Source organism: Lepisosteus platostomus, chromosome 5 (assembly GCF_059453375.1).
Source record: "Lepisosteus platostomus isolate fLepPlt1 chromosome 5, fLepPlt1.hap1, whole genome shotgun sequence".
Classification (NCBI taxonomy): domain Eukaryota; kingdom Metazoa; phylum Chordata; class Actinopteri; order Semionotiformes; family Lepisosteidae; genus Lepisosteus; species Lepisosteus platostomus.
The window spans coordinates 410,293-434,984 of NC_142615.1; the positions used below are offsets into that span (position 1 = coordinate 410,293).

At 54.8% G+C, this 24,692-nt stretch overlaps 2 protein-coding genes across 11 annotated transcripts; both read right to left on the reverse strand.

Moving 5' to 3' along the window:
* Positions 1–3,313: 3,313 nt before the first annotated feature.
* dnase2 (deoxyribonuclease II, lysosomal) lies at positions 3,314–14,744 on the reverse strand. Of its 6 annotated transcripts, none has more exons than XM_088631972.1 (9): positions 14,612–14,744; positions 11,979–12,217; positions 8,991–9,097; positions 8,729–8,897; positions 7,827–7,914; positions 5,858–6,022; positions 4,401–4,607; positions 3,791–4,296; positions 3,314–3,740 (listed from the first exon to the last, which is right to left on the reverse strand). In XM_088631972.1, exons 3-8 carry the CDS (start codon positions 9,095–9,097, stop codon positions 3,947–3,949), a joined length of 1,086 nt encoding a protein of 361 aa, XP_088488098.1. In that variant the 5' UTR covers positions 11,979–12,217; positions 14,612–14,744; the 3' UTR covers positions 3,314–3,740; positions 3,791–3,946. The 6 variants fall into 6 exon arrangements, with proteins under 6 accessions (XP_088488098.1, XP_088488097.1, XP_088488096.1 ...); XM_088631971.1 differs by having other exon boundaries at positions 3,801–4,296; positions 7,827–7,917; XM_088631970.1 differs by having other exon boundaries at positions 7,827–7,917.
* A 1,852-nt stretch (positions 14,745–16,596) lies between these two features.
* Positions 16,597–24,325, reverse strand: gpsm3 (G protein signaling modulator 3). 5 transcript variants are annotated; one of them, XM_088631909.1, is made up of 6 exons: positions 24,199–24,325; positions 22,671–23,157; positions 20,399–21,383; positions 19,400–19,550; positions 19,051–19,301; positions 16,597–17,137 (listed from the first exon to the last, which is right to left on the reverse strand). In XM_088631909.1, the coding sequence occupies exons 3-6, from the start codon at positions 21,344–21,346 to the stop codon at positions 17,000–17,002; spliced, it is 1,488 nt and encodes a 495-aa protein (XP_088488035.1). In that variant the 5' UTR covers positions 21,347–21,383; positions 22,671–23,157; positions 24,199–24,325; the 3' UTR covers positions 16,597–16,999. The 5 variants fall into 5 exon arrangements, with proteins under 5 accessions (XP_088488035.1, XP_088488036.1, XP_088488037.1 ...); XM_088631910.1 differs by lacking the exon at positions 24,199–24,325 and having other exon boundaries at positions 20,399–21,172; positions 21,212–21,383; positions 22,671–23,241; XM_088631911.1 differs by lacking the exon at positions 24,199–24,325 and having other exon boundaries at positions 20,399–21,144; positions 21,184–21,383; positions 22,671–23,241.
* Between the last annotated feature and the right edge of the window lie 367 nt (positions 24,326–24,692).

The window sequence follows — 24,692 nt, forward strand, 5'->3', positions numbered from 1 at the left end:
TGGGTGGGAGGCCCAATAGAGGAGAGGGCAAGACACTGGCCTCCTGACTGCAAGGTCCTGGGTTCAAGCCCAGGCAGGAAGGTGTGTGTGAGAGAGAGAGAGAGATGCAGGGGGTCAGTGGCAGGGACAAGTAACTAGATGAAGAGAGAGAGGGGTCTGGGATTTACCTTTTACTGAAACATTTGACACTGTTGGGATTTTTCAGTAAAAGGTAAATCCCAGACCCCCTCTCTCTCTTCATCTAGTTACTTGTCCCTGCCACTGACCCCCTGCATCCTTCCTGCCTGGGCTTGAACCCAGGACCTTGCAGTCAGGAGGCCAGTGTCTTACCCTCTCCTCTATTGGGCCTCCCACCCACCCTTACAACTCCCCCAGCTTATCAACACGTTTCTGTCGAGAAGAATTAAAGACAAAGCAGGCCAGTCTCAGCAGGACTTGAACCTGCAGCCCTGCAGCTGTGAGTCCACAGCCTTAAGCTCCACTCCACAGAGCCACACACACTGCAGCCTCAATCTCTTCACTTATCAACCTGTTTCTGTGGGTAAGAGACTGAAAACAAACCTGAGGTCTTACTGGGATTTGAACCCACAACCAGAGAGCTGTGAGCCCTCAGCTTTAGCCTCCAGACCACAGGGACACACACCTCACAGCCCCAGTCTCTGTACTTATCAACCTGTTTCTGTGGGGAAGAATTAAACTTAAATAAGCAACATGTCTCTCTCAGACTTGAACCCACAGCCAGGTGCCTATGAGTCTAGAGACTTAGCCCTCTGCTCTATAGACCCACACAGACACAGCCCCACTCTCTGTACTTATCAACCTCTTACTGTGGGGAAGAATTAAACCCAAAACAAGCTGTAGGTCTCAACAGGACTTGAACCCACAATCACACAGCTCTGAGCCCACAGCCCTGACCTCTTCACTACAGAGCCACACAAACACCGATCCCACCTCTGCACTTATCAGCCTGTTACTGTGGATGAGTGAAGTCAAATGCATCTCTCCTCTCTCTCTGCCATTGAAGTCCAATAAAAGTCTCACTCTCATCAGGAACTGAACCCACAGCCACACAGCTCAGAGTCCACAGCATTAACCTTCACACTACAGGACACACAGTAACCAGCTCCCAGTTCTTCACTGATCAATCTATCACTGATACTAACACTGTCTTCAAAAACAAAACTACTGATTTATTCAGATTTGAACCCACAACCACAGACATACAAGCCTGTGGCCAGAACCTCTGAACTACAGGACCAGACAGCCCCAATCCCTTCACTCATCAATAAGTACATTGATTTGTCTTGCCATCCAGGAAGATAAATCCATTACCCCTCTGCTTTTCATCTCAAGTCAGAAAGACCACAAAACAGCTCAACAATCTGGTCTCACAGCTCTCCTGCACCACTCCCTGTCCACACTGTAAGAGGGCCGCAGGTCCAGGCGAGACAGCAGCTCTTGTCTGAACTACATTCCCCAGAAGGCCGAGCGGAACAGTCTGCCCCCACAATCACCTGCCTCACTGCTGGAAGACGATTGGTGGGGAGACAGTTAAAAGGCAGGAGGGGAGGCCTTCAGTCTGGTGCTGCTGGGGACAGAGAGCAGTTGTGCTGAGCAGAGCAGGAGGGAAGAGCTGCAGAGCTGAGCTGTGTCAGGGGGAGGAGGTCTGGTGAAGCTGGCTGCACGTCCAGCTAGAGCTCAGGTACGAGCTAGGGGTTTGTCTTGTGGTTTCTGGAGTCTTGTGTGCTGCACTGTGAATAAAGAGCCCTGTGTTTCCTTACCTTGTGGCTGTGAGTGAGTCTGTCCTGAGAGCTGCAGAGGAGGGCTGGGGTTGTCAACTAGGCCCAGATCTGCTGGACACGGGGACAGGACAGGCCTGCTGTCCTCTCTGAGCTGAAACACTGCTGGGTTCAGCTTCTGGTCAGCTAGTGACTCTGCTGCCTGGGGCTCAGAACAGCTGATCCTCCTGACTGACTCCTCTCCCCCTGGCAGGAGTGTGGAGTGACAGAGCAGCAGCAGGTACCTCCCCCTGCGGTGAACTGCGAGACGAGAGCAGTCGGAGGACACGCACAGTGCTCCTGCTCCTGCTGTCCTTCACGAGGAGCATGAAGACTGTGTCCTGGAGGAGCTGGAGGACACGGAAAGGTTGTGGGTTTGAACCGGTCCTTCTGCTCCACCTGCTCTCTCTCTCTCTCTGTGCCTGCGCTGTCCTGACAGGAAGTGGCGCAGAGATCCACCGCAGACAAGGTACAAGTTCAAGGAGAAACCGAAGGTCTTCTGACGGCGGTATATTAACGGAGGTTTTAAATTATTTTAAAAACCAGGTCCTGAGCCCTCAGGACAGCTCCTGTCTTATTGAAAACAGTGCAGATGGGGTATTAATCTCAGTTTCTTCTCCCAACACAAACCCACAGAGCAGGACCGAGGGAGGAACTCTGACAGTCCCTGAGCTCTGACACCCCACCCCCTCCTTCTCCACTCTGGTAGCAGGCTTGAACTGACAGCACCTGTCCCTCATCAACCCAGGGGAGGCAGTCAGTTGGCCACCCTTCTCCCCCATGGCCTTCTGGGAAATGTAGTTCAGGAGGGCCTGCACCAGGCCAGTCCCAGTGAGAAAAAGGCTGAGGCTGGAGACTGTAACTTTCCCCAAGACCAGTTGACTCACTGTCACCCTGTTTTATCGCACCATCTCATGTAAATGAACACAAGCTGGAGGGGTTCAACTACTCAACCCTGCAACCAGATTTAATGGGGGTCGTCAGGGTGGAGAAGCTGGAGGGGAGGATCTGTGCAGGAGGCCTCTGCTCACAGATGCACACGCTGCCCTCCGGTGGAGAAGTGCTGTTACTGCAGCTCTCCTCCCTCCCTCAGGCAGACTCTCCTTCCCGAGAAGTTTCACACTGAAACCGCGACTCTGATCACGGGGACAAACGGCACAAACCGCAGATCGTTAAAACCACAGCGGGCAGGAGGTTCTGCTGGCAGCAGCGAGTCCAGCGAGGTCTCCCGTCTCTCTCCGTCCACCTCCGTCCCAGCGCCGTGCCTCCCGCCGCCTCGCGCCCAGCGCCGCTCCCCTCCCATCCCAGACAGCTGGGAAATAAAGTGTCTCCTTGTCTGCTTGGGAAAGAGGTCTGGGATCTCGGGGTCGGAAGAACGAGACGGATACCTGAACAAGTTCTCATTCAGCGAGGACATCGCCCTCTCCCTGCCAGCACGCGGCGGCGGCGGGTTCGAACCCGGCGTTCAGGCACAGGGCACTGCGTCACCACGCAGGCAGGGCTCCTGGGGCACAGAGAGGACCAGGGCAGCCGGCTGTGGAGAGACGCCTTTATTTCCCAGTTCCTCCCAGCACACACACACACACACACACACACACACACCTGCGGGCAGGACAGAGCGGACCAGGGCAGCTGGCTGTGGAGAGACGCCTTTATTCCCCAGTTCCTCCCAGCACACACACACACACACACCTGCGGGCAGGACAGAGCGGACCAGGGCAGCCGGCTGTGGAGAGACGCCTTTATTCCCCAGTTCCTCCCAGCACACACACACACACACACACACACACACACACCTGCGGGCAGGACAGAGCGGACCAGGGCAGCCGGCTGTGGAGAGACGCCTTTATTCCCCAGTTCCTCCCAGCACACACACACACACACACACACACACACACCTGCGGGCAGGACAGAGCGGACCAGGGCAGCCGGCTGTGGAGAGACGCCTTTATTTCCCAGTTCCTCCCAGCACACACACACACACACACACACACACACACACACACACACACACACACACACACACACACACACACACACACCTGCGGGCAGGACAGAGCGGACCAGGGCAGCCGGCTGTGGAGAGACGCCTTTATTCCCCAGTTCCTCCCAGCGCGCGCACACACACACACACCCCCCCCGCGCGCAGGCCAGAGCGCCGCCCGCGGCTAGGGGCAGTCCTGGACACCGGTGACCGCCGCGCGGTACGCCCTCCACACGCGCCCGTCCCGCTGGCACACGGTGCCGCCGCCCCTCCTCTCCTCCGCCTCGTCGCGGTTGATGTCGCCCACGCACACCCAGCCTTCCTCGTCCCCGGGCCCGGCGCCGGCGCTGGCGGCCCACTTGGAGTGGTCCAGGGTGGAGCGGAAGGGGCCGGCGCCGCCGGGGTCCAGCCCCTCCACGTTCAGGACCCGGTACCCCAGCGAGCAGTTGGAGGGCCGGACCCCCGCGGAGCGCTGCCAGAACTGCACCAGCAGGTCGGCCCCCAGGGAAGGGGCCACCCAGGCCACGTACAGGTCTGTGGGAGGGGGAGAGAGCGAGGTGGGGGGTCAGCGCCGTGGCCCCGCGACCCCGTGACCCCGCGACCCCGTGACCCCGGCGAGGCGCGGCCGGCCGGCTCACCGTCATCGAAGGCGCGGCTCTTGGCGAAACTGAGGAAGGTCGTCCCGCCAAGGGAGGGCAGGGAGACGCTGCGGTTCGCAGGGCGGGGGGCCGGAGGGGCTCCGTAGGGCCTCCTGCAGAGCTGGTGCAGGGAGGGCGCCTGGGAGGCCAGGGCGTCGGGCACCGAGCAGTCGAACACCAGGGGCTGGTTGTACTGCAGCTGCTCACCTGAATCACACACGGGCCCAGACAGATCAGCACAGCCGGTCCGCGCTAATCCACACAGCCAGTCCGCGCTAATCGAGACAGATCGACACAGCCAGTCCGCACTAATCGAGACAGATCAGCACTGCCGGTCCGCGCTAATCCACACAGCCGGTCCGCGCTAATCGAGACAGATCAACACAGCCAGTCCGCGCTAATCGAGACAGATCGACACAGCCAGTCCGCGCTAATCGAGACAGATCAACACAGCCAGTCCGCGCTAATCGAGACAGATCAACACAGCCAGTCCGCGCTAATCGAGACAGATCGACACAGCCAGTCCGCGCTAATCGACACAGCTAGTCTGCACTTATCGAGACAGATCAACACAGCCAGTCCGCGCTAATCGACACAGATCGACACAGCCAGTCCGCACTAATCAACACAGATCAACACAGCTAGTCCGTGCTAATCGAGACAGATCAACACAGCCAGTCCACGCTAATCGACACAGCTAGTCTGCACTAATCGAGACAGATCGACACAGCCAGTCCGCGCTAATCGACACAGCTAGTCTGCACTAATCGAGACAGATCAACACAGCCAGTCCGCGCTAATCGACACAGCTAGTCTGCACTAATCGAGACAGATCAACACAGCCAGTCCGCGCTAATCGAGACAGATCGACACAGCCAGTACGCGCTAATCGACACAGATCAACACAGCTAGTCCGCGCTAATTGACACAGATCAACACAGCCAGTCCACGCTAATCAACACAGCTAGTCTGCACTAATCGAGACAGATCAACACAGCCAGTCCGCAGTAATCAACACAGCCAGTCCGCGCTAATCAACACAGCCAGTCCGCGCTAATCAACACAGATTGACACAGCCAGTCCGCGCTAATCGAGACACATCGACACAGCCAGTCCACGCTAATCGAGACACATCGACACAGCCAGTCCGAGCTAATCGAGACACATCGACACAGCCAGTCAGCGCTAATTGACACAGATCGAGACAGCCAGTCCGCGCTAATCAACACAGCCAGTCCGCGCTAATCGAGACAGATCGACACAGCCAGTCCGAGCTAATCGACACAAATCGAGACAGTGCACACTGATCCGCACAATCCATCCACACTAATCCACACAAGCCGTCAGTATACACAGTCCACACTGATGGAGTCTGACACGCACACCCGGCTTAACACTGAAGACTGGTGATTAAAAAGTGAATTCCGGCCACAGACGGAAAGCGGAGACGGTCTCACCGATGGCCTCGAATCTCTCCAGAGGAAAGGTCATGCACAAGAAGTTCTGCCCATTCTCCACGCCTGTGCTCGGGTACGAGAACTCCCCCACTTCCTGTCTAGGGGGGAAGTGAGGCGTACTGTGGACCAGCCAGAAGCCCTGAGTCTTATCCAATAGGACAACACCTGGAGGAAGAGGAGAGCGATCACTGTCTGGACAGAGAGGGAGGGGCAGACAGCTGACACAACCCACACAGAGAAGAGGAAGAGCACCACAACTCAGACTCAACCCCATCACAGCACAGATCACACAGCAATATCTCACACACTGGGACACACACACACAAACACAACATAACCTGCAATGCTGCAGAACCCTAAATAGACAATACAAAGTAGTCAAATCTTTGACCAAGGTAAGAAACAGAAAAGATTAACAGTCTGTCTCTCAATTATAATAATAATAATACAGTGTGTGACCTCCTGTCCCAGCCTGAGGAACAGACAGTGAGCCTGTCTCTCAATAATAATAATACAGTGTGTGATCTCCTGTCCCAGCCTGAGGAACAGACAGTGAGCCTGTCTCTCAATAATAATAATACAGTGTGTGATCCCCTGTCCCAGCCTGAGGAACAGACAGTGAGCCTGTCTCTCAATAATAATAATACAGTGTGTGACCTCCTGTCCCAGCCTGAGGAACAGACAGTGAGCCTGTCTCTCAATAATAATAATACAGTGTGTGATCTCCTGTCCCAGCCTGAGGAACAGACAGTGAGCCTGTCTCTCAATAATAATAATACAGTGTGTGATCCCCTGTCCCAGCCTGAGGAACAGACAGTGAGCCTCTGTCTCTCAATAATAATAATACAGTGTGTGATCCCCTGTCCCAGCCTGAGGAACAGACAGTGAGCTTCTGTCTCTCAATAATAATAATACAGTGTGTGATCCCCTGTCCCAGCCTGAGGAACAGACAGTGAGCCTGTCTCTCAATAATAATAAGACAGTGTGTGATCTCCTGTCCCAGCCTGAGGAACAGACAGTGAGCCTGTCTCTCAATAATAATAATACAGTGTGTGATCTCCTGTCCCAGCCTGAGGAACAGACAGTGAGCCTGTCTCTCAATAATAATAATACAGTGTGTGATCTCCTGTCCCAGCCTGAGGAACAGACAGTGAGCCTGTCTCTCAATAATAATAATACAGTGTGTGATCTCCTGTCCCAGCCTGAGGAACAGACAGTGAGCCCGTCTCTCAATAATAATAATACAGTGTGTGATCTCCTGTCCCAGCCTGAGGAACAGACAGTGAGCCTGTCTCTCAATAATAATAATACAGTGTGTGACCTCCTGTCCCAGCCTGAGGAACAGACAGTGAGCCTGTCTCTCAATAATAATAATACAGTGTGTGATCTCCTGTCCCAGCCTGAGGAACAGACAGTGAGCCTGTCTCTCAATAATAATAATACAGTGTGTGATCCCCTGTCCCAGCCTGAGGAACAGACAGTGAGCCTCTGTCTCTCAATAATAATAATACAGTGTGTGATCCCCTGTCCCAGCCTGAGGAACAGACAGTGAGCCTCTGTCTCTCAATAATAATAATACAGTGTGTGATCCCCTGTCCCAGCCTGAGGAACAGACAGTGAGCCTGTCTCTCAATAATAATATTACAGTGTGTGATCTCCTGTCCCAGCCTGAGGAACAGACAGTGAGCCAGTCTCTCAATAATAATAATACAGTGTGTGATCTCCTGTCCCAGCCTGAGGAACAGACAGTGAGCCCATCTCTCAATAATAATAATACAGTGTGTGATCTCCTGTCCCAGCCTGAGGAACAGACAGTGAGCCTGTCTCTCAATAATAATAATACAGTGTGTGACCTCAGTTCTGATCTCTGATCTCAGTGCGCTGTCTGTTGTAAGGAAATGGCTGTCCTGTTTGTGAGTTTGTACAGTGGGTGTCTGTCTTCCCGATGGCAGCGAACCGTCCTGCTCACCCTTGGTGTGTCCACACTCACTCGAAACCCCTCCTCCTCCTCGCTCAGGGGGCTTCTGGTCGTTGTAGAGGATGTAGCCCAGGTCCTCCTGCTGCAGAGAGAGACACCAGCTTCTGACACACAGCTCGTCCAGAGACACTGGGGGCAGGGAGACAAGGGAGACAGGGGGGCAGGAGGACAGGGGAGACAGAGGAGACGGGGGGGCTGGAGGGGCAGGAGGGCAGGAAGGGCAGGAGGGCAGGGGAGACAAGGGAGACAGGGGGGCAGGAGGACAGGGGAGACAGAGGAGACAGGGGGGCTGGAGGGGCAGGAGGGCAGGAAGGGCAGGAGGGCAGGGGAGACAAGGGAGGACAGGGGGGGCTGGAGGGGCAGGGAGACAGGGGAGACAGGGGGGCAGGAGGACAGGGGAGACAGAGGAGACGGGGGGGCTGGAGGGGCAGGAGGGCAGGAAGGGCAGGGGAGACAAGGGAGACAGGGGGGGCTGGAGGGGCAGGAGGGCAGGGGAGACAAGGGAGACAGGGGGGGCTGGAGGGGCAGGAGGGCAGGAAGGGCAGGAGGGCAGGGGAGACAAGGGAGGACAGGGGGGGCTGGAGGGGCAGGGAGACAGGGGAGACAGGGGGGCAGGAGGACAGGGGAGACAGAGGAGACGGGGGGGCTGGAGGGGCAGGAGGGCAGGAAGGGCAGGAGGGCAGGGGAGACAAGGGAGGACAGGGGGGGCTGGAGGGGCAGGGAGACAGGGGAGACAGGGGGGCAGGAGGACAGGGGAGACAGAGGAGACGGGGGGGCTGGAGGGGCAGGAGGGCAGGAAGGGCAGGAGGGCAGGAGGGGCAGGGAGACAGGGGAGACAGGAGGGGCAGGGAGACGGGGGAGACAGGGGAGACAGGGGGGGCAGGGGGACAGACCTGTCTCAGTTTGTACAGCTGCCCCACGGTCCTGCCCAGCGCGCCGTCACTCTTGTTCACCAGCGACGCCCCCTTCACCCACGAGTCATTCCCCTGCTGAAGGAGCAGATAGAGCAGCCCCGAGCCAGGGGCATGATGGGACAGCTGGGGCAGCTTGTACAGATAGAACCTGAGAGAGAGAGAGAGAGGGGTAAATACAGACACTACAGCACATGAGACCTGTTACAGACACGGTGTCAGCTGCCCAGATCCCAGCACTCACCAGTCCACAGGACTCCCCTGGTCATTGTAGCAGGACACTGCGGCCAGGGCTCCCCCTGCTGACAGGCAGAGGAACTGCACCAGGCTGAACAGCACGGCGCTCCGCATCTATCAATGAGCAATCACGAATCAACACTGGGCACCGCTGCCGGGGGCGACCGGCGCGGGGCGCTCTCTGCGTGACCCCGGGACTCCCCGCTGCCCGCTGCTTCTCGCGGAGTCAGCAGGGCCCGGGCAGACGCGGTCAGTCACATGAGGCGCTGAGCCAGCACACCGAAACTGCAGCTCCAGGGGAATAATAATACAGCCCGAGGAACAGTGAGCCTGTCTCTCAAGAATAATAATAATACAGTGTGTGATCTCCTGTCCCAGCCTGAGGAACAGACAGTGAGCCTGTCTCTCAAGAATAATAATAATACAGTGTGTGATCTCCTGTCCCAGCCTGGGGAACAGTGAGCCTGTCTCTCAATAATAATAATACAGTGTGTGATCTCCTGTCCCAGCCTGAGGAACAGACAGTGAGCCCGTCTCTCAATAATAATAATACAGTGTGTGATCTCCTGTCCCAGCCTGAGGAACAGACAGTGAGCCTGTCTCTCAATAATAATAATACAGTGTGTGATCTCCTGTCCCAGCCTGAGGACCAGACAGTGAGCCTGTCTCTCAATAATAATAATACAGTGTGTGATCTCCTGTCCCAGCCTGAGGAACAGACAGTGAGCCTGTCTCTCAATAATAATAATACAGGTGTGATCTCCTGTCCCAGCCTGAGGAACAGACAGTGAGCCTCTGTCTCTCAATAATAATAATACAGTGTGTGATCTCCTGTCCCAGCCTGAGGAACAGACAGTGAGCCTGTCTCTCAATAATAATAATACAGTGTGTGATCTCCTGTCCCAGCCCGAGGAACAGTGAGCCTGTCTCTCTATAATAATAATAATACAGTGTGTGATCTCCTGTCCCAGCCTGAGGGACAGACAGTGAGCCTGTCTCTCAATAATAATAATACAGTGTGTGACCTCCTGTCCCAGCCTGAGGAACAGACAGTGAGCCTGTCTCTCAATAATAATAATACAGTGTGTGACCTCCTGTCCCAGCCTGAGGAACAGACAGTGAGCCTGTCTCTCAATAATAATAATACAGTGTGTGATCTCCAGTCCCAGCCTGAGGAACAGACAGTGAGCCTGTCTCTCAATAATAATAATACAGTGTGTGATCTCCTGTCCCAGCCTGAGGAACAGACAGTGAGCCCCTCTCTCAATAATAATAATACAGTGTGTGATCTCCTGTCCCAGCCCGAGGAACAGTGAGCCTGTCTCTCAAGAATAATAATAATACAGTGTGTGATCTCCTGTCCCAGCCTGAGGAACAGACAGTGAGCCTGTCTCTCAATAATAATAATAATACAGTGTGTGATCTCCTGTCCCAGCCTGAGGAACAGTGAGCCTGTCTCTCAATAATAATAATACAGTGTGTGATCTCCTGTCCCAGCCTGAGGAACAGTGAGCCTGTCTCTCAATAATAATAATACAGTGTGTGATCTCCTGTCCCAGCCTGAGGAACAGTGAGCCTGTCTCTCAAGAATAATAATAATACAGTGTGTGATCTCCTGTCCCAGCCTGAGGAACAGACAGTGAGCCTGTCTCTCAATAATAATAATACAGTGTGTGATCTCCTGTCCCAGCCTGAGGAACAGACAGTGAGCCTGTCTCTCAAGAATAATAATAATACAGTGTGTGATCTCCTGTCCCAGCCTGAGGAACAGACAGTGAGCCTGTCTCTCAATAATAATAATACAGTGTGTGATCTCCTGTCCCAGCCTGAGGAACAGACAGTGAGCCTGTCTCTCAATAATACTAATACAGTGTGTGATCTCCTGTCCCAGCCTGAGGAACAGACAGTGAGCCTGTCTCTCAATAATAATAATACAGTGTGTGATCTCCTGTCCCAGCCTGAGGAACAGACAGTGAGCCTGTCTCTCAATAATAATAATACAGTGTGTGATCTCCTGTCCCAGCCTGAGGAACAGACAGTGAGCCTGTCTCTCAATAATACTAATACAGTGTGTGATCTCCTGTCCCAGCCTGAGGAACAGACAGTGAGCCTGTCTCTCAATAATAATAATACAGTGTGTGATCTCCTGTCCCAGCCTGAGGAACAGACAGTGAACCCGTCTCTCAATAATAATAATACAGTGTGTGATCTCCTGTCCCAGCCTGAGGAACAGACAGTGAGCCTGTCTCTCAATAATAATAATACAGTGTGTGATCTCCTGTCCCAGCCTGAGGAACAGACAGTGAGCCTGTCTCTCAATAATAATAATACAGTGTGTGATCTCCTGTCCCAGCCTGAGGAACAGTGAGCCTGTCTCTCAATAATAATAATACAGTGTGTGATCTCCTGTCCCAGCCTGAGGAACAGACAGTGAGCCTGTCTCTCAATAATAATAATACAGTGTGTGATCCCCTGTCCCAGCCTGAGGAACAGTGAGCCTGTCTCTCAATAATAATAATACAGTGTGTGATCTCCTGTCCCAGCCTGAGGAACAGACAGTGAGCCTGTCTCTCAATAATAATAATACAGTGTGTGATCTCCTGTCCCAGCCTGAGGAACAGACAGTGAGCCTGTCTCTCAATAATAATAATAGTGTGTGAATCGCGCTGAACTAGAGGAGAGACGAGAGAGCTCAGTGTTGATGCCCAGGGACCCGTTAGTACGATCCTCTCTGGAGCCCGGGGGACAGAGCTGGAGTCCGGACGGGTCCGAGAGCTCAGCATTGCCGCTGTCCTCCTGAGCGCCGATCAATCAATCCGATCAGTTGGCATCGACTATCGCCAACACAGGACCAAACTGTCCGTCCCCTGCTCGTAACGCGCGAGTTCAACTCGACTGAATCTGTCCTCTCACTACGAGCTCCACGGGGGGGCGGGACGCGGAGAGAAACACGCGTGACCCGTGGACAGACGAGCCGCGGGAGAGCGGGACTCACCGCTGACTGGAAGGCGCTGGGTCTCGGAGCTGCTGTGGAGCCGGGCCGGCGGGTTCTGGGTGGGGATCGGGCATGAGCACCTCCTCTCCTCTCCTCTCCTCTCCCGCACGGCCCCGCTCCGGTCAGGTGACCCGGCTGAGTCAGCTGACCCCGCCCCCGAAACACGCCCGGGTCTCTCCCCCCAGCGGCCGCCAGGGGGCGCGGCGGAGCGGAGCACAGCAGGCGCCCTCAACACCCTCCTAGATAGATAGATACTTTATTGATCCCGTGAGGGAAATTGCAGTGCAACAGCAGCTTAACACACACACACAACACAGCCACAGTGTAACGAATTATATAATAATAGTACAATACATACAATACAATACAAGAGTTACTCACAGTCCGGACACACAAAGAACAGACTAGAACAGAACAGTACACAGAAAAACGTATCACACATATGAATATAAATATAGATGTAATATAGATATAGATATAAATATAGATGTAAATGTATTGCACAGGTCCCTGGCATATATTGCACAAAAGTGGTTGTAGACGGGAAGAAGAAAAAGAAAGAGAACAGATGTAGCAGTAGATGTGTGTATGCGTTTAGTCCAGAAACAGGTCACTGTCAATGTTGCCTCTGCCCAGACGCAAGGTGGATGCGTTGTACAGTCTTATGGCAGACGGCAAGAATGACCTCCTGTAGCACTCCCTGTCGCACCGTGGGTGAATCAGTCTATTGCTGAACGTGCTCTTCATTCCTACACAATACTCACAACACCCAGGTCTCTCTGAAGCACACAGCTCTCAGGGAACACTGAACACAGGTCTCTCTGAAGCACACAGCTCTCAGGGAACACTGAACACAGGTCTCTCTGAAGCACACAACTCTCAGCGAACACTGAACACAGCTCTCACTGAACACTGAACCCAGGTCTCCCTGAAGCACAGAGCTCTCAGTGAACACTGAACCCAGGTCTCCCTGAAGCACAGAGCTCTCAGTGAACACTGAACACAGGTCTCCCTGAAGCACAGAGCTCTCAGTGAACACTTAACCCAGGTCTCTCTGAAGCACACAGCTCTCACTGAACACTGAACACAGGTCTCTCTGAAGCACAGAGCTCTCAGTGAACACTGAACACAGGTCTCCCTGAAGCACACAACTCTCAGAGAACACTGAACACAGGTCTCCCTGAAGCACACAGCTCTCAGAGAACACTGAACACAGGTCTCTCTGAAGCACAAAGCTCTCACTGAACACTGAACACAGGTCTCTCTGAAGCACACAACTCTCAGTGAACACTGAACACAGGTCTCCCTGAAGCACACAGCTCTCAGTGAACACTGAACACAGGTCTCTCTGAAGCACACAGCTCTCACTGAACACTGAACACAGGTCTCTCTGAAGCACACAACTCTCAGTGAACACTGAACACAGGTCTCTCTGAAGCACAGAGCTCTCAGTGAACACTGAACACAGGTCTCCCTGAAGCACACAGCTCTCAGAGAACACTGAACACAGGTCTCCCTGAAGCACACAGCTCTCAGTGAACACTGCACACAGGTCTCTCTGAAGCACACAGCTCTCACTGAACACAGGTCTCTCTGAAGCACACAACTCTCAGCGAACACTGAACACAGCTCTCAGTGAACACTGAACCCAGGTCTCCCTGAAGCACAGAGCTCTCAGCAAACACTTAACCCAGGTCTCTCTGAAGCACACAGCTCTCACTGAACACTGAACACAGGTCTCTCTGAAGCACAGAGCTCTCACTGAACACTGAACACAGGTCTCCCTGAAGCACACAGCTCTCAGTGAGTGAGTCCTCTCAGCTGGCAGGACCTTAACCCCAGCAGTCACATTGAAACCCTTCCCACGCTGGCAGTCTGTGCAAAAGAGAGTTTTGCACTTATAGTATAAAGCAAAAAGGACAAAGAACACTTATGGACAGTTTTTTTTTTTTAATGTTGCAAAATGAAACATTAGGAGAATATTACTATACCACATAAGAAAAAGGTTTTAATTAAAGTAATTTTCACAATCCTTTACATTTATAGTGGGACAGTTCCTGGGCCTTCTGTATATCTAGAACAGGCAGAAAGAAGGGTTAACACAGACACGCTGACTGGACACTACAGTACAGTTCCACTTTAATGTAAGGCTAGCTTTTTTTTTTAAGTTATTTTATTCGAAACAGAGGCGGGGGGAGTTCAAGTTTCGCCAGAAGAGAGCGAAAAAGTCAATAAACTCAAGGGGAGCTGCATTTGTACACAGAAAGAACCAGCACTGAGGGGAGCATTTCAATGCACAGTGAAAGACAACGTCCACAGTAACTCGTAAAACCTGCCCCTCCCATCGCAAGCCGGAGATCTCCGGGTCTGCTCAGCGCCGCACAGCGCACGGCTCTCCGCGGCCGGCCGGGGTCGCCGACAAACAGACCACGCCGGACCACGTCTGCGGTGAACCGGCTCCTGCACCACCTGCACATCCCCGTCTCGCCAGCGGGCGGGCGGGAAAGAGCGCCCCCCGGCCCCCGGCCCCCGGCCCCCGCCCACCGGGACCGGCCAAACCGCGAACCCCAATCGCTCGGTTTCAGGTACGACAACAGTGCGTCTCTCTGGATTAGCGAGACGTCAGGACCCACCTGCCGAAACGCGACTGCGGCTCCCCTTCAGGAAAAGGGTGCAGAAATAAAAATAAAAACCCAACCAAGATGCAGAACCCGGAGTCTAAAACACACACGCTCACCGCCTGCCGCTCCGTCCCCTTGCTATGACGTGCGCCTGAGACCCTGCAGCCCGATTGGCTGCTCGCGGAGCCAATCAGACTCCCGATCCCGACAGGCACCGCCCCTCCCCTGCTCCCGGTGTCGTCAGCCCCTGTTCTGGGTCCAGATGGGCTGGCAGTGCCCAGGTCTGACAGTCCTGCCCCAGCAGTGCCAGGCTCTGCTGTTCTGGGTCCAGATGGGCTGGCAGTGCCCAGGTGTGACAGTCCTGCCCCAGCAGTGCCAGGCTCTGCTCTTCTGGGTCCAGATGGGCTGGCAGTGCCCAGGTGTGACAGTCCTGCCCCAGCAGTGCCCAGGTCTGACAGTCCTGCCCCAGCAGTGCCAGGCTCTGCTGTTCTGGGTCCAGATGGGCTGGCGGTGCCCAAGTCTGACAGTCCTGCCCCAGCAGTGCCAGGCTCTGCTCTTCTGGGTCCAGATGGGCTGGCAGTGCCCAGGTGTGACAGTCCTGCCCCAGCAGTGCCAGGCTCTGCTGTTCTGGGTCCAGATGGGCTGGCAGTGCCCAGGTGTGACAGTCCTGCCCCAGCAGTGCCAGGCTCTGCTGTTCTGGGTCCAGATGGGCTGGCAGTGCCCAGGTGTGACAGTCCTGCCCCAGCAGTGCCCAGGTGTGACAGTCCTGCCCCAGCAGTGCCCAGGTCTGACAGTCCTGCCCCAGCAGTGCCCAGGTGTGACAGTCCTGCCCCAGCAGTGCCCAGGTGTGACAGTCCTGCTCCAGCAGTGCCCAGGTGTGACAGTCCTGCCCCAGCAGTGCCCAGGTGTGACAGTCCTGCCCCAGCAGTGTCCAGGTCTGACAGTCCTGCCCCAGCAGTGCCCAGGTCTGACAGTCCTGCTCCAGCAGTGCCCAGGTCTGACAGTCCTGCTCCAGCAGTGCCCAGGTGTGACAGTCCTGCCCCAGCAGTGCCCAGGTCTGACAGTCCTGCCCCAGCAGTGTCCAGGTCTGACAGTCCTGCCCCAGCAGTGCCCAGGTCTGACAGTCCTGCTCCAGCAGTGCCCAGGTCTGACAGTCCTGCTCCAGCAGTGCCCAGGTCTGACAGTCCTGCCCCAGCAGTGCCAGGCTCTGCTGTTCTGGGTCCAGATGGGCTGGCGGTGCCCAGGTGTGACAGTCCTGCCCCAGCAGTGCCCAGGTCTGACAGTCCTGCCCCAGCAGTGCCAGGCTCTGCTGCAGCCCCTGTTCTGTGGGCGACAGCAGGACCAGGTCATCAGAGCAGTAGAGCAGGAAGTTGATCTCTGACCAGGGGCTGCAGACTGTTCCCACACTCCTGCGGACTCGCTGACAGAGATATTGATCAGTGTTGGGCTCAGGCTGCAGCCCTGTCTCCCCTCCACGACCCCGGGTGAAAAATTCTGTCCCTTTGGGTTTCCAATTTTCACTGCACGTTTGCTCTCCGAGTACATTGACTTAATCACATTGTACACTTACCCACTATTCCGCTATGGAGACGTTGTCGATTAAGTTTTTCCCATAAATCCGATGGTTTGGTCGGATCTATTTGTGTCTGGGAGCCTTTGGTACAGATATTTTTGAAAGACGATGAACAGATTATTCCATCCTGGATGACCAGTTCCTCCAGTCTTGAGTTATTTACAGTGTTCCTCTTCTCCCAGAGTCAGAGGACAATTCAGCAGTTTTAATTCACTCACACACACACTGATTCACTCACACACACTCACACACACTGATTCACTCTCACACACTCTCACACACTCTCACACTCAGACACACTCTCACACACACACACTCTCACACTCAGACCAAACACACTCTCACACAAACTCTCATACACACACACACACTCACACACTCTCTCACACACACACACACTCTCACACTGACCCCACGCTGGCTGTGCTTTCACAGTGGTTTTATTCGCCCTTGTCAACAGCACGCGTGACACAGTGACTGGTAGGACAAACACACACACTGACCGGGACGCCGCGCTCCGGACAAGAGGCAGACGCAGGGCACGCAGGAGTCAAACAGGAGGGCGGGGACAGAATCGAGTCTCTGGGGGGCTAATGTGTCCCCGCCTCGTGATCCAGGGGTTCAGGGACGCTGTACTTTACACACAGAGTGGCGGGAGCGTGGAACAAGCTGCCCAGTCTCCGCCCCCTGCCTCCTTTCAGGAAAGGACCGGACGAGTCCCTACGATGAGCCGGATCGCGGTGGTCCGGCAACAGGCCGGTCGAAGGTCGCGACTGGACAGACACACATCCTTCGTCCCTGTGGACTGAGGGGTGACCCGGCCCCCCCTACCGCAGAGAGGGGGGCAGCTCGGTCCTCTGCTCCTCCATGCGGCCCCCCTGCACCCGCAGCAGCAGGGAGAAGAAGTCTTCATCGTCCACCGGGCCCGGAGGAGCACAGCGCTGGTCTTCCAGCCGCCCCTGAGCCTGGCCAGAGAGAGAGAGGGGTTCATACACTCCAGTACACTAACACTGACCTGAGAGAGAGAGGGGTTCATACAGACACACTGACTGGACACTCCAGTACATGAACACTGCACTGAGAGAGAGAGGGGTTCATACACACACACTGACTGGACACTCCAGTACATGAACACTGACCTGAGAGAGAGAGGGGTTCATACAGACACACTGACTGGACACTCCAGTACATGAACACTGCACTGAGAGAGAGAGGGGTTCATACAGACACACTGACTGGACACTCCAGTACATGAACACTGCACTGAGAGAGAGAGGGGTTCATACAGACACACTGACTGGACACTCCAGTACATGAACACTGCACTGAGAGAGAGAGGGGTTCATACAGACACCCTGACTGGACACTCCAGTACATGAACACTGCACTGAGAGAGAGAGGGGTTCATACAGACACACTGACTGGACACTCCAGTACATGAACACTGCACTGAGAGAGAGGGGTTCATACAGACACACTGACTGGACACTCCAGTACATGAACACTGCACTGAGAGAGAGGGGTTCACACAGACACACTGACTGGACACTCCAGTACATGAACACTGCACTGAGAGAGAGAGGGGTTCATACACACACACTGACTGGACACTCCAGTACATGAACACTGCACTGAGAGAGAGAGGGGTTCATACACACACACTGACTGGACACTCCAGTACATGAACACTGCACTGAGAGAGAGAGGGGTTCATACACACACACTTACTGGACACTCCAGTACATGAACACTGCACTGAGAGAGAGAGAGAGGGGTTCATACACACACACTGACTGGACACTCCAGTACATGAACACTGCACTGAGAGAGAGGGGTTCACACAGACACACTGACTGGACACTCCAGTACATGAACACTGCACTGAGAGAGAGAGGGGTTCATACACACACACTGACTGGACACTCCAGTACATGAACACTGCACTGAGAGAGAGAGGGGTTCACACAGACACACTGACTGGACACTCCAGTACATGAACACTGCACTGAGAGAGAGAGGGGTTCACACAGACACACTGACTGGACACTCCAGTACATGAACACTGCACTGAGAGAGAGAGGGGTTCATACAGACACACTGACTGGACACTCCAGTACATGAACACTGCACTGAGAGAGAGAGGGGTTCATACACACACACTGACTGGACACTCCAGTACATGAACACTGCACTGAGAGAGAGAGGGGTTCATACAGACACACTGACTGGACACTCCAGTACATGAACACTGCACTGAGAGAGAGAGGGGTTGAAGGCTTTCCTGTCTGAAGGAACTGAATCTCTCTAGTCCTGAACAGAGACCTGACACCAGTATTCACGTTGCTGAAGTTTATATCCTGGAGTCTCTCAGGAAGCAGAGGGGTGAGACTGTCTCGTCGGCTATGCGGAGGTGTGACTGTGGCTGGGATCAGGACCACAAACAGGACAGAAGTAGTGCAGCCTCCTCCCGCTGGATCGGCCAGCTCCTCCCCCGTCCTGAGGTCCCGATCATCCCGGGGACACTGGGAATCCGCTCCTGTTCCAGTCACCCACCGCTCTCTGTGCAAGGACACACCTCCTGCTCCCCCTCTCAGAGGTGACGGCCCCCCCCGGCCGGGCCTCTCGGGGTCCCCCTGCGGGGGCTGACCTCAGCCGCGACCTGTCGCCTGTCTGGACCCCCCCTGCTCCGGGCTAGAGGGATTCCCCAGCGTCTCCACTGGAGAGCACTGGCGTCCGGAGACCGGAGCACCGAAAACCTCCGTCTCCGCCCCCCCGCAGGGGAGCTGGGAGAGGTTATCACCCAGAACCCCCGCGCACGCGGTCTCCGGGCCCCTTCCCTGACCTCTGACCTGCCCTGCCCCCCCCGCGGCGGCCTCACCTGTCTGTGCAGGATCATGCTGTACAGCTCCTCCTTGGGGGCCGGCCTGACGGGCCCCGCCCCCGTCTCCCCGGCGACGGCCGGCCCCGCCCCCGTCCCCGCAGCGCCGGCCGGCCCCGCCCCCTCCGGGCCGGCCGGGGGCGGGGCGTCCTGCAGCTCCGCCCGCTGGTCGTCGAGGCGCCGGGCCTGGGAGCAGGCCAGCAGGTCGAAGAACTCCTCCCGCTGCAGCGACGTCATGGAGGCGAAGAGCACTGGGCGACAGGGAGAGAGGGAGGGCGTGGTGAGCGCGGCGCGCGGGCGGGCGGGCGGGCTCGGGCCCGGGCGCGCCAGGGGTGGCGGTCCGGCTCACCGCGGCGCCGGGGCAGGGGCGTGCTGGGCTCCGAGTGGCAGCCCCTGTCCCTGTGGAAGGAGTACCGCTGGTCGTTCAGCCTCCTGCCCTCCTGCAGGGAGCACAGCAGCTCGTAGAGGGAGTCTGGGAAGTCTGGGGTCAGCCTGCGGCCCTGGACACACAGAGAGAGAGGGGGTGAGCGCAGTCCTGCAGACAGACAGGCACAGAGACAGACAGGCGCAGAGACAGACAGGTGCAGAGACAGACAGACAGGCGCAGTCCAGCAGACAGACAGGCGCAGAGACAGACAGGCGCAGAGACAGACAGACAGGCGCAGTCCAGCAGACAGACAGGTGCAGAGACAGACAGGCGCAGAGACAGACAGGTACAGAGACAGACAGGCAGGCGCAGAGACAGACAGGTGCAGAGACAGACAGGCAGGCGCAGAGACAGACAGGTGCAGAGACAGACAGGTACAGAGACAGACAGGTGCAGTCCTGCAGACAGACAGGCGCAGAGACAGACAGGCGCAGAGACAGACAGGTACAGAGACAGACAGACAGGCGCAGAGACAGACAGGTGCAGAGACAGACAGGTGCAGAGACAGACAGGCACAGTCCTGCAGACAGGCAGGCGCAGAGACAGACAGGCGCAGAGACAGACAGGTGCAGTCCGGCAGACAGACAGGTGCAGAGACAGGCAGGCGCAGAGACAGACAGGTGCAGAGACAGACAGGTACAGTCCTGCAGACAGACAGGTGCAGAGACAGACAGGCGCAGAGACAGACAGGTGCAGTCCGGCAGACAGACAGGTGCAGAGACAGACAGGCGCAGAGACAGACAGGTACAGTCCTGCAGACAGACAGGTGCAGAGACAGACAGGTACAGTCCAGCACGCTGCAGAAACAGACAGGTACAGCGACAGACAGGTACAGAGACAGACAGGTAGAGTCAGACAGACAGACAGATATCGGGTAGAGTCAGACAGACAGACAGGTAGAGTCAGACAGATATCAGGTACCCGTTTCTGCTTATCCTGAGGCTGCAGGCTGTCTTTGGTGCTTGAGGTCGCCGGGGGTCGCAGTTTTACTTCTGACTCTGTGTGCTCTTTCCGTGCGTCTGTGGAACCTCTGTCTCTCTCCCCCTGTCTGTCCTGCTGTGTCCCCGTCTCCCCCTCCTGTCTCTCTCCCTGTCTGTCCTGCTGTGTCCCCGTCTCCCCCTCCTGTCTCTCTCCCTGTCTGTGCTGCCGTGTCCCTGTCTCTCCCTCCTGTCTCTCTCCCTGTCTGTCCTGCTGTGTCCCTGTCTCTCCCTCCTGTCTCTCTCCCTGTCTGTCCTGCTGTGTCCCTGTCTCTCCCTCCTGTCTCTCTCCCTGTCTGTCCTGCCCTGTCCCTGTCTCTCCCTCCTGTCTCTCTCCCTGTCTGTCCTGCCCTGTCCCTGTCTCTCCCTGTCTCTCTCCCCATCCCTCCTGCTCCTGTGTCTGAGTGCCGACAGCAGCAGAGTTCCCCTCTTCCACTCCCTCACTGCTCCTATTAGCGTTTAGAGTTTCTCCCTCTCTGTCTCGACTCCTCTCTCCCTCTGCCTCCCCCTGACTCCCTGCCTCTCTGTCTCGACTCCTCTCTCCCTCTGCCTCCCCCTGACTCCCTGCCTCTCTGCCTCGACTCCTCTCTCCCTCTGCCTCAACCTGACTCCTCTCTCCCTCTGCCTCCCCCTGACTCCCTGCCTCTCTGCCTCGACTCCTCTCTCCCTCTGCCTCCCCCCGACTCCTCTCTCCCTCTGCCTCCCCCTGACTCCCTGCCTCTCCCTGACTCCTCTCTCCCTCCCCCTGACTCCCTGCCTCTCTGCCTCGACTCCTCTCTCCCTCTGCCTCACCCCGACTCACTGCCCCCCAACGTCCTTCCTCTGCTACACCGGCTGAATGGATGAAGAGGTCGAACCGTGTGACCTCTGAACTTTCCACCTTGACCTCCATTGGCCTGGGCAGTGGCGTGGCAGGTGGTCACACGGACCTGTCGGGGATAAACAGCAGCGCTTGAGAAGCGAGACGAGGCTGGGCCGCCTGTTCCACACTCCCGCCCCCCTCTGTGTACAGAAACACGCCCAGTTCCCAGTCCTGAAAACTGACACACTCCGGATTGAAGGCGGGTCTGTGAAACTCCCCCTGGAATCGTCTGTGGTCCTGCCCAAGACTCAACAGATACAGCTCCCCAACCTCTCTCAATTTTCAATTTCAACTCAAGGTGCTTTATTAGCATGACCGATGGGTACAATCAGTGTTGCCAAAGCAAATAAAAATAATAAAATTAACACAAAACAAAAAATAGAAGTCAAATCAAATCTACAGACGTATTACAGACATTTACAACAAAGACATCTCATAAAATATTTACATATACTGTAAACATATTGAGCGTTACTGGGAGACAGACTCACTGTTCTTCAGGCTGTGACAGGAGATCACATACTGGGCTGCCAGTTCAACTGAGTTCCCTCCTCCCTCTCCCAGTAGGATTGGGACCTGTTGTGGTTTTGGCAGGTGTGGGAACTCTGGGACTAGATTTCTGAATTTCGGGAAGAATGTTTCTCTAATCCCAGAGTATCTGTCACAGTGTAGTAGGAAGTGCACCTCTGTCTCTGTTTCTCCCCGCTGGCAGTGGGAGCACAGCCTGTCCTCTCTGGGCAGCCAGGTCTGCCTGTGTCGCCCAGTTTCTATGGCCAGGCTGTGGTCACTGAGCCTGTCCTCTCTGGACAGCCAGGTCTGCCTGTGTCCAGTGTCTGTGTCCAGGCTGTGCTCACTGAGCCTGTCCTCTCTGGACAGCCAGGTCTGCCTGTGTCCAGTGTCTGTGTCCAGGCTGTGGTCACTGAGCCTGTCCTCTCTGGGCAGCCAGGTCTGCCTGTGTCGCCCAGTTTCTATGGCCAGGCTGTGGTCACTGAGCCTGTACTTCGTCAGGGTCTGTTTCTTTTTGCTGTTTCTTATCTTGGTCAAATATTCGGCTCTCTCTCAGTGCAGTGTTCATGTACTGGAGTGTCCAGTCAGGGTGTCTGTATGAACCCCTCTCTCTCTCAGTGCAGTGTTCATGTACTGGAGTGTCCAGTCAGTGTGTCTGTATGAACCCCTCTCTCTCTCAGTGCAGTGTTCATGTACTGGAGTGTCCAGTCAGTGTGTCTGTATGAACCCCTCTCTCTCTCAGTGCAGTGTTCATGTACTGGAGTGTCCAGTCAGTGTCTTAGTGACTCTTCTCTCAAGGTCTCAGTGTCATTTCCTGCTCAGACAGAGATGTCTCTTAGTCTCTCACCTCTTGTTTCCTCGGTGTTTCTCCTCCTCTGTGTCAATCATCATCTCTGTGAATTCGTTCCTGCAGCCATTGCTAACAACTCCACAGGTAATCGGTAATCAATACTAAAACAATCGATGAAATAATCACAAATACCAAGAGACGGGGCGATGAGCGATCTAGAATCCACAGCAACAACGCCCTCTCTCTCCCCCGTCGACTTCCTGTTCCTCTGTTCCTGTCTCGCCCAGCTCGCCTCTCTCTCTGTCTCTCTTACACAGCGTCTACGTCTCTCACCCGGTGTGTGTCTCTGACACGAGCGTCTCTCACCCGGTGTGTCTCTGACACGAGCGTCTCTCACCCCAGTGTGTCTCTCTGACACGAGCGTCTCTCACCCCAGTGTGTCCCTCTGACACGAGCGTCTCTCACCCCAGTGTGTCCCTCTGACACGAGCGTCTCTCACCCCGGTGTGTCCCTTTGACCCCAGTCTGTCTCTCTGATCTCACCCCTGTAGGCAGTGTGGACACTGTATATACTGTACACTGTAGGTAGTATAGACATTGTAGAGACAGTATACACACTATAAACATTTTATACACAGTATATACACTGTATTCAGTATAGACACTCTAGAGACAGTATAGACAGTATATACACTGTAGAGACAGTATAGACAGTATGTACTACTGTAGACACTTCACACACAGTATAGACACTGTAGAGACAGTATAGACAGTATATACTACTGTAGACACTTCACACACAGTATAGACACTGTAGACAGTATAGACACTGTAGAGACAGTATAGACAGTATATACTACTGTAGACACTTCACACACAGTATAGACACTTTACACACAGTATAGACACTGTAGAGACATTATATACATGTACACTGTAGACACTTCACACACTGTAGAGACAGTATAGACAGTATGTACTACTGTAGACACTTCACACACAGTATAGACACTGTAGACTGTAGACAGTATAGACACTGTAGAGACACTGTAGAGACAGTATAGACAGTATATACTACTGTAGACACTTCACACACAGTATAGACACTTTACACACAGTATAGACACTGTAGAGACATTATATACATGTACACTGTAGACACTTCACACACTGTAGAGACAGTATATACACTGTAGACACTTCACACACAGTATAGACACTGTAGACAGTATAGACACTGTAGAGACAGTATAGACAGTATATACTATTGTAAACACTTCACACACAGTATAGACACTGTAGACACTTTACACACAGTATAGACACTGTAGAGACATTATATACATGTACACTGTAGACACTTCACACACTGTAGAGACAGTATATACACTGTAGACACTTCACACACAGTATAGACACTGTAGACAGTATAGACACTGTAGACAGTATAGACACTACATAGACTGTGTGCACTGTAGAAACAGGATCTACACACCAGACAGTATAGACACCGTAGAGCTAGTATGTACTTAACAGTGTAATTTAGTTTAACGGGTCACGTTGGAATGATCACAAGCACCGTTGACCTGGGTGTTTAATGGTGACCGGGAGCAGCTGCAGGGCCAGGGTTCGAGACTAACAGTCTGCACTGCCGCACAGCTGAGACCAGGGCCTGCGGTTTCACCGACTTCCTGTTGTTGTTCAGCTGAAAGAGAAGTGAGGAGAGAGGGGAGGAGAGATACAGGAGTTTACTGAGACGTAGTAACAGACCTGTCAGAGCCACACAAAACAAATACAATCCAATGGCATTCTGATCTAACAGGGCTCAGTCAGACTCCCAGTGTGCCAGCCTGATACACTCCAGTTGGTTCCAACCTCCTCTGTGTACAGCAGAGCCTCCTGTCCTGACTGGAGGAGCTCACCCAGCTGTGTCTGGAGAGAAGCCAGGGTATCGGCTTCAACCACAGGGCTGGGCAGCTTGTTCCCCACCCCCACCCCCCTCTGTGTACAGCAGAGCCTCCTGTCCTGACTGGAGGAGCTCACCCAGCTGTGTCTGGAGAGAAGCCAGGGTATCGGCTTC

Bases quoted from the DNA above. Each gene is read 5' to 3' on its own strand.
- gpsm3 (XM_088631909.1), bottom strand. From the start codon at position 21,346: ATGGAGGTCAAGGTGGAAAGTTCAGAGGTCACACGGTTCGACCTCTTC. The intron at 19,551-20,398 runs GTACCTGATATC...CTGTGTGTCCAG, and splicing joins CTCAGGATAAGCAGAAACGG to GGCCGCAGGCTGACCCCAGA. The intron at 19,302-19,399 runs GTGAGCCGGACC...CCTGTCGCCCAG, and splicing joins GCCCCTGCCCCGGCGCCGCG to TGCTCTTCGCCTCCATGACG.
- dnase2 (XM_088631971.1), bottom strand. From the start codon at position 9,097: ATGCGGAGCGCCGTGCTGTTCAGCCTGGTGCAGTTCCTCTGCCTGTCA. The intron at 4,608-5,857 runs GTGAGACCGTCT...TGTGTGATTCAG, and splicing joins GGAGAGATTCGAGGCCATCG to GTGAGCAGCTGCAGTACAAC. The intron at 4,297-4,400 runs GTGAGCCGGCCG...CCCCTCCCACAG, and splicing joins GAGCCGCGCCTTCGATGACG to ACCTGTACGTGGCCTGGGTG.